Genomic DNA, 8,815 nt, shown 5'->3' on the forward strand with positions numbered 1-8,815 from the left:
ACAGAACCGTGGGAAAACTGCAAGGGAACATACCAATAAGTGCTAAGCTAGGTGCTATACAGCAGTGCTTTTCAAATTTTAATGTGTATGTAAATCACCTGAGGATCTAGTTAAACTATAGATTTGGATCCAATCTGACATAGTGGGACTTGAGATGGCAATTCCAACAAGTTCCCAGTTGCTGCTGGTCCTGGGACCACACTTAGAGTAGTAAGGATGAGCTCGGGGCAAAAGGAGGTGGGAGAGGGAGATTTCAGGGGGCTGGAAAGATTCTGGAACAGCGGGCTGGGTCTCGGACAATAGCAAGGCTTAGATAGGTAAAGTGGGGGAGAGAAAAGCCCACCCCAGAATCATCCTGCTCTTGGCTCTCAGGGGCCTGAGAGCAAGGGGGTGGTTTTAGGGGCCCATACATGTGTCCCCAAACTGCCTTGACCCCCCTTAACAAACAGCTGTGCGAAGCATGAGCTCCACCTGTGAATTCCACATGAGAAGTGTCCAATCCTGATGTGCCAGGAAACATTTTGCAAATTCAGAAATCACAGCCAAAGGGAAGTGCTGTGAGGTCTACAACTCGCTATAGTGGTTCAGTGGGAAGGATCATTCCCCAAGTGGTTCCTCCTGAGGAGCGTTTCTGCTGACTCGAGGACTTTGGCAGTCTATAAAGCTTAGCAATGGAAAGTAAGGAAATTCTCAAAGAGGAAGAGTTCTTGGATATCACCCAAGAAGCAGCAGCTTTTGAACAAAGTTCAATGGAGGTCTTCGAAATCAATGGTAAAGTATTATTCCCCCAAATAATAGAATTGCCCAGGGATGTATGTTTCTGTTCGTGGTATATGAGAATAGAAAACTTGGTAGAAAGTCTAGGTTTGCACTATTGCTGCTTTTTCCACCTAACCCTTACTACTTTGTGCCTGAAACGCTTCGATTTGGAATTTCTAGAATGTTAAAAATAGATACTGTATTGTTAGCTTATCATTAGCTCCACAATTCCTATAAATAATATTTAAATATTTTCCCTTGGATAAATGCCAATGTTTATTAAATGCTCCCCTTTTTAAAAAATAAGTATCTTATTCTGACAGACAGGCTGTGTGATGAAAGGACAATATAAAACAGAGGCATTGAAAAAGTGCTATAAAACCGAAACCAAGCGCCACATACTTTTCTAATGCAACTTTTTAAAAATTCTTTAAGGGAATTCTGTTGTAACTGATGTGCTGAACAGGAAACACTTTCTTCATTTCATATTGGTTAGGATGTTTTTGGTTTGTCTTAGATTAAACTCAGGTTTTTAAAATTCAGTCAACTCTGTCCTCTTTATTTTTGCACTCAGTGTTACACAAGTGATGCATTTTTAAAATCTTCTAGAATCTGTAGGAAAGTCATGGGTATATTTGTCTTCCATGGGCAATCTTTGTTTTTGTTTTTGATACAGGGTCTCTCTCTGCCACTCTGGTTAGAGCGCAGTAGCATCATCATAGCTCATAGCACCCTCAAACTCTTGGGCTCAAGTGATACTATTGCCTCAACCTCCCAAGTATTTTGTACTACAGACACCCATCACTGCACCCACCTAATTTTATCTATTTTTATTTTTTTTTATAGAAACAGGGTCTGACTCTTGCTCAGGCTGGTCTTGAACTCCTGAGCTCTAATGATCCTCCCGTGCTAGGATTACAGGAGTGAGCCACCACACCAGGCCTTCAACAGGCAATCTTTTATTCCTTACTTTAGAACATTCTCTTGGAATCATCTTACAAGATGAGTCGTCATTCCCATCCCTACATTTTTCTGGAAGTTGTCTATGCAGGAACAATGGTATCTCTGTCCCCTGCACTGAGTGTCCCTCTCCTCCAGCACCTGTTCATGCAGGTCCCTAGCTGGAACGTATGGGGGTACAAAGAAGTGTTGGGGCTCTGCCTCTGCCTCTGCCTCTACATTTACAGTGTAGTTACAGAGAGACACAAACATTTGCCTGGCTCCAGCCTTCCCCGCGCGTTTCTGCTGTGGCTGGTCTCTCAAGGAGGACTTCTATTACCTCTATTACCCTGGGAGCAAGCTCCTGTTAGTCTGTGGAACGTAATCTGTCTGGACCTCTTACCTCAATTTCTCTGTGGGTTCAGGCTTCACATCGTCCTTCATGACATTTTCCCCCCACTAATTTCAGTTCTGATAGAGGTGACCCAAACAAAACACAACTAGAGGAGTTAAGGGTTTGGATGTTCTTTGTTTCAAAATTGACATTAACCCTTGGCTCTCAGTCGTGAGCCTAACTATTCCATATTTTTGCTATAAGGTAATCTAAAGAGACTTTTAACAGACCTTAATCCATTCGTGTTCTGTCTTACTGATGTTATTGCCATCACATCATGTAGGCGTTCTGACTTTGTTCTTCATTATGCCAGAATTTCTCAGCATCTTTAAACATTTGGCTTTACTGTAGAGGATTGTTTGGCGTGCTGAATTTTTTTTTTAATAGATTCACAGAAAGTTGCAAAAAAATGTACAGGAAGGCCTTTTTGACCTTTACCCACTTGCCCCAGAGGTAGCATTTTACATAGTTAGTACAAAGCCACAGCCAGGAAACTGACCTTGGCGCTTACTTGTGATTTCCACCCACTCATTTGAGTTTATGACTATGTTCCTTGCTAAATAGCACCACATACCTTTCACCTGTCTGCCCAGCTAATGCCAAACAACCACTAAGAAGTTCCCTATGTCTATATTGTGCTCTTTCAGAAATGTTACACAGAGGAATTTCACAGTATGTAACTTTTTTCCACACTGTATAATTCCCTTGAGACCCATCCAAGTTATGTTTATCTGCAGTTGATTTTTCTTACTGTTGAATAGCATTTCATGATAAGAATATGCCACGGACTGTTTTTATCCATTCACCCATTGAAGGATATTTGTGTTGTTTTCTTTTCTTTTCTTTTAAACTAGCAGCACAAAACGTCTGATTTAATTTTTTTCTTACATTTTTTGAAGAAGATACTCCATCTGTAAATTCAAGTTCGGCTGACCCTTTTTGGTCTTTTTGCTTAATATTTTGAACACTTCCATTTTCTTCATTTTGTAGCGCCTTTGAGCTTCTTCTCTCTCCCGTTTTCTCCTCTCAAATTCTCGTTTCTTAGCAGCACACCTAGCTTGTCTGTGTTCATATTCTTCTTGTGCTTTTTGATTTGATGTTTTCTTTTTCTTTAGATTAAAGGACTTTACTGTTTCACTAGATTGTTTTTCCGGCTGAGTCTGGTCAAAACTACAGTGATCTTGAGACAAAGCCTGGTCAATGCTACACTGTTCTTCAGGCAAAGGCTGGTCAACTTGTTTTTCCGACAAAGGCTCGTTGACTTTTCTTTGTTGCTTCTTGAGTCTTTCCTCTTCGGCTAAATAAAGATGTTTCAGATGATCTGGGTATCGATCTTTGAATTGGGATTCCGGTGATGTTTCAGTCTGCTTTTGTCTCCATAACAATTTCTTGTAATTTTGCTGAATCTTCAGTTTTCTTCGAAAAGCAAAGCCTTGTCCCTCGCGAATGCTGCTCACGAAGGCTTGCGAATAGTTGGGTTGCCATATCCTCTGTTTTACGTTCTTATTCCTGAATCCCACCAAAGAATCCTCTTTGCCACATGTCCCCAAACCCCCTTTCCGCCGCCCCCCCCCCCACTGTGCGAGTCTAACAGGCGCTATTTCCACAAGCCAATTCCCTTGTGTTGTTTTCAGTTTGGGGGTAATTACACATAAAGCTGCTATGACCATTTTAGTAATAGTTTTTGTGTAAATTTTTGTTTCTCTGGGATAAATGCCTAAAGTACAGTTGCTGGATTCTAAGTGTGTGTTTGGTTTTACAAGAAGCAACTGATGAATTTTCTAGCAAGACTGTCCCATTTTACATTGCTGTCAGCAATGTGTAACCAACCCAGTTTCTCCACGCCTTGCCAGCATTTGGCGTTATCATTATTTGTACTTTTAGCCTTTCCCATAGGTGTGTAGTGCTGGCTAACTGTAGACTTAATTTGCATTTTCCTGATGACCAATGATGTTGAATACCTTTCCCTGTGATTATTTCCATTTGTATGCCCTCCTCAGTGAAAGCTCTTATCTTTTACCTATGGATTAATTGGATCATTTGGATTTTCACTTTTTTTTTTTTGGAAACAAGACTCTCACTCTGTCACCTGGGTAGAGTGCCGTCGCATCACAGCTTACAGCAACTCTTGGGCTCAAGTGCTCCTCTTGCCTCAGCCTTCCGAGTAACTGGGACTATAGTTGCCCACCCCAGAGTCCAGTTAGTTTTTAGTAGAGGCAGAATCTTGTTCCTGCTCAGGCTGGTCTCAAACTCCTGAGTTCATACAATCCCTTTGCTTCGGCCTCCCACAGTGCTAGGATTATAGCCGTGAGCCACTGCACCAAGCCAAGAGTTCTATATATATTCTAGATACAAGTCCTTTATCAGACAGGTGGTTTGCAAATATTTTCTCCTGGTCTATAAATTTTGTCTTTATACTGATAACAGGGTTTTTTGCAGAGCACAAGTTTTTAATTCTTATGAGGTCCAACTTAATTTTTCCTTTCAAAGATTATGCTTTGGTGTTAAGTCTATGAACTCTTCACTTAGCCCTAAGTACTGAAAACTTTCTATGTCTTATTATAAAATTTTTTATAGCTTTACATTTTCCTATTAAGTCCATGATCCATTTTAAATTTATTTTTGTGTAAAGCATAAGCTATAGGCCAGTGTTTCTGTTTTGTTTGTTGCCCCCTTGCTCATATACTATTTGTTGAAAGGTATAGTCTTAATTTCAGCAATCAGTTGGGCAAATTAGTGCGGATCTATTTTCTGTGTTCTTTTCTTTTTATTTCAAAATATTAAGGGTGTGCAAATGTTTTAGATTACACAGAACCTTTTTGTAATGCTTGAGTCACAGCTATTGGTGTACCTGTCACCCAAATAGTGTTCATAGTACCTATTAAGTTGGTTTATTTCCCTCTCCTTCCTCTCCACCCCTGCCCCCCCATTGATTTCCACTGAGTTGTACTTTTCTCCGTGCACATGTGTGCTCATCACTTAGTTCCAATTTAATATTGAATACATGTGGTGTTTGTCCATTCTTGAGCTACTTCACTCAGGACAATGGTCTGCAAAAGGTATTAGTTCATCTTTTTTATGGCTGTATAGTACTCCATGCTGTACATATACCACATTTTATTAATCTACTCATGAATAGATGGGCACCTGAGTTGATTCCACATCTTTGCAACTGTGAATTGTGCTGCAATAAACATTCCAGTGCAGGTGTCTCTTTGATGAATAAAACTTCTTTTTTTTTGGATTGATACTCAGGAGTAGGATTGATGGATTGAATTGTAGTCCTACTTTTAGTTCTTAAAGGACTCTCCATCTTGTTTTCCATAAAGGTTGTACTAGTTTGCAATCTTACCAACACTTTATGTGTCCCTTTCTCTGTGGGTCCATGCCAGCATCTATTGCTTTTGGACATTTTAATAAAAGCCATTGTAACCAGGGTAAGATGATATCTCATTGTGGTTTTAATTTGCATTTCCCTGATGATTAGTGATATTGAGTATTTTTTATTTTTATTAGCCAATTGTCTTTCTTTCTTTTTCTTTTTTTTTAGACAGAGTCTCAAGCTGTCCCCTTGGGTAGAGTGTCATATCATCATAGCTCACAGCACCTCCAACTCTTGGGCTCAAGCGATCCTCTTGCCTCAGTTTTTTCTATTTTTAGTAGAGACAGGGTTTTGCTTTTGCTCAGGTTGGTCTCAAACTTGTGAGCTCAAGTAATCCACCTGCCTCAGCCGCCCAGAATGTTAGGATGACAGGCATGAGCCACCATGCCCGATCTTGTCTTTCTTCTTTTGAGAAGCTTCTGTTCATATATTTTGCCCACTTTTTAATAGGTATTTCTGTGTTCTTTATTCTGTTACATTGATCTTTGTGACTATCTCTTTGCCAATACCACACTGTCTTGATTACGTAGCTATACTATAACCTTTAATATCAGATAGAGTTATTCCTTATTATTTTATTCTTCTTGTCAAGATCATTTTAGCTATTTTAGGGCCTTTGCCTTTCCATATAAATTTTGTATCAGCTCGTCCATACCACTACAACTCATTGCTCGGATTTGGTAAGAATTGTATTATATCTATAGATAAATATAGAGAGAAGTGACTTCTTTACTATAGTCAGGCTTACAGTCCTTGAATATGTAGGTCATAATCAAAGTTTTGAGAAAGGCTGTGTGATGGTCCATTATTTCACCTCCAAGAAACACAGTCAACAGCCTTACGTCTGAATCATCACGCAAATTTCACCTGATTGTGAAGGTGAAATTTCCCTTCCCCCTGTTTGTGGGAGGGCTTCTTTGCTTCGGTCTGCATTGATTTTATGTTTCTTGATTTTTATGTATCTCAAAACTTTCATAATGACCCACATACAGTATGCCTGTCCATTAATTTGGGTTTTTTATTTTCTTAAATCAAAGTTTTGCAGTTTTCATCATATAAATCTTGTTCATGTTTTGTTAGATACATATCAAAATATTTCATTTTTTTAGAAGTGACTGACAATACTATTATGTTTTTAATTTTGGTTTCCAATTGTTTGTTGTTAGTGTATAGAAATGTGAGTGACTTTTATGTGTTGATCTTGTATCCTGTAACTTTGGTGAACTCTCTTATTTGAGGAATTTTTTGGTAGATTCTTTGGGATTTTCAATGTAGATTGTGATGGCCTTTGCAAATAAGAACACTTTTATTTCTTCCTTTCCAATTCGTATGCCTGTTTTTTTTTTCCTTGCTTTATTACACTAGCTAGAATTTTCCAGTATTGTGTTGACTAAGAAGGCAAAAGCAGACATTCTTGTCTCATTTCCAGTCTTAAGGGAAAAGCATTCATCATCTTTCACCATCAAGTAGCTTTTGATATTTTGTAGACGCTTTTTTCTTAAATTGAGAAAGTTCTTCTTTACTTCTAGTTTATGGAGAGTTTCTACTCTGAGTTTATTATTTATTATGAGTTATGATTATGAATTATAATTATGAAGAGTTTTAATATGAATTGGATTTTTCTAAATGCTTTTTATGCATCCAATTATATAATTTTTCTTCTTTAGCTTGTTGATCTGGTAGATCATATTGATTAATATTCAAATAACAAACCATCTCTGCATACATGGAATAAATCCCACATGGTCATGGCATAAAATTCTTTTCATTATGTTGCTTGATATGACTTACCCATTTTTGTTGCTGATGACCTTTTTGTCAAAGTTCATGAGAGATATTGGCCTTTAGTTTTCTTCCTTTCTTCCTTCCTTTCTATTTTCTTTTTATTTCTTCCCAAAGTATAGTTTTTCTTCAGTCCTCAAGGACTCCTTACATGGGCTTTAGTGGAAGTCCTAGTGCAGCATCTGCAGATCTAAATTTGGGGTGGGGTGTTCAGTCCAGCTTCCAGAGAATGGTTCCTGACAACCTTGCTACCTTGCTATGAATAGCACAACTCACAGAGAAATGTAACTTCACAGAGAGCTTGGGAAGCACATATGCGTTGAAGACATTCAGTTCAGAAATACACCTGATGTGCTGACCTCAAGGGAGCCACCCAACCTGGCACCCCCAGAGGTTGGGGGGTTTTAAGTTTGAGTCAAAGTACCCTACTGTACATCTATACTGCCCCTGTCTCCCTCTTTCTGTGCCTCTCTTCTTTTTGTTAATATTCCCTTTTACCCACCCCCTCTCATTTCTCTTTTTTCTTTCCTTTTTTTTTTCTTTCCTTTTTCTCTTCCTGCTCTTCAATCTTCTTATCCTTCTGGTCCTGTACCAAAAGGACTCATCAAAATCCTAGTCCAGAGGCATAGTAACTTAAAGAGCAAGAGGAAACAAAAGGAAAATTAGGGCAAGGAAGTGGATAAATCACTCATGAGGAAGAACCAGCAGAAAAAATGCTGGCAATGTGAAAAACTAGTCCAAAGCAACCACTGCAAGGGACCATGAGATAGCTACTGCAGAGTATTCCACCTATAACGAAATGTTAGAAATGACAGAAAGGGAATTTAGAATACAGATGATGAAAACAATGAAGGAAAAATGTCAAAATTACAGACAATGAAGGAAACTGCTGATCAAGTGGAAAATAACTGAAAGGAAATCCAAAAACAGAATCAAATAAGAGATGAACGATATGAAGAATATAGAAAGGATATAGCAGAGCTGAAGGAACTGCACTGAAGAAGTCAATTAGGGAACTTAAAGATGCATTAGAAAGTATCAAGAACAGATTAGACCATGCAGGAGAAAGAATCTCAGAGGTAGAGGACAAAGCTCTTCAGATAACTCAGATAGTTAAAGAGGCAGAAAAGAAGAGAGAGAAAGCAGAACGTTCACTGACAGAATTATGGGACTTTATGAAGCATTCAAAGATACCAGTTATAGGTATCCCAGAATGGGAAGACTAATGCCCCAGGGGAATGGAAGCCATACTTGAGAATATTATAATCCTTCGTGACAAATATCACGAAGGATTCTGACACTCCTTTCAGAGGGATATCAGACCCCAGGTCACCTCAACTCTAACTGAGCTTCTCCAAGACACCTTGTGATGAACCTGTCCAAAGTCAAGACAAAAGAAAAGATTCTTCAAGCTGCCAGGAGTAAGGCCCAGCCAGTTGACCTACATGGGCAAATCCATCAGGGAGACTGCAGACTTCTCTAATGAAACTTTCCAAGCAAAAAGAGAATGGTCATCTACCTTTAATCTACTTAAACAGAACAATTTCCAGCCCAGAATT

At 38.9% G+C, this 8,815-nt stretch overlaps 1 protein-coding gene and 1 pseudogene across 1 annotated transcript in view; one reads left to right on the forward strand and one right to left on the reverse strand.

Annotated features, from left to right (window-relative positions):
- The first annotated feature begins 688 nt into the window (after positions 1-688).
- MARCO (macrophage receptor with collagenous structure) overlaps positions 689-8,815 on the forward strand; it is a 44,231-nt gene continuing 36,104 nt past the window's right edge. The window contains exon 1 of the mRNA XM_003792650.3: positions 689-771. Coding sequence (XP_003792698.2) covers positions 750-771 — 22 coding nt within the window. The 5' untranslated portion in view covers positions 689-749. The remainder of the gene's footprint in view (positions 772-8,815) is intronic.
- Positions 2,965-6,244, reverse strand: LOC100955557 (annotated as a pseudogene).

The sequence above is a fragment of the Otolemur garnettii genome, unplaced genomic scaffold (assembly GCF_000181295.1).
Source record: "Otolemur garnettii isolate 467f Iridium unplaced genomic scaffold, OtoGar3 scaffold00059, whole genome shotgun sequence".
NCBI classification, from domain to species: Eukaryota; Metazoa; Chordata; class Mammalia; order Primates; family Galagidae; genus Otolemur; species Otolemur garnettii.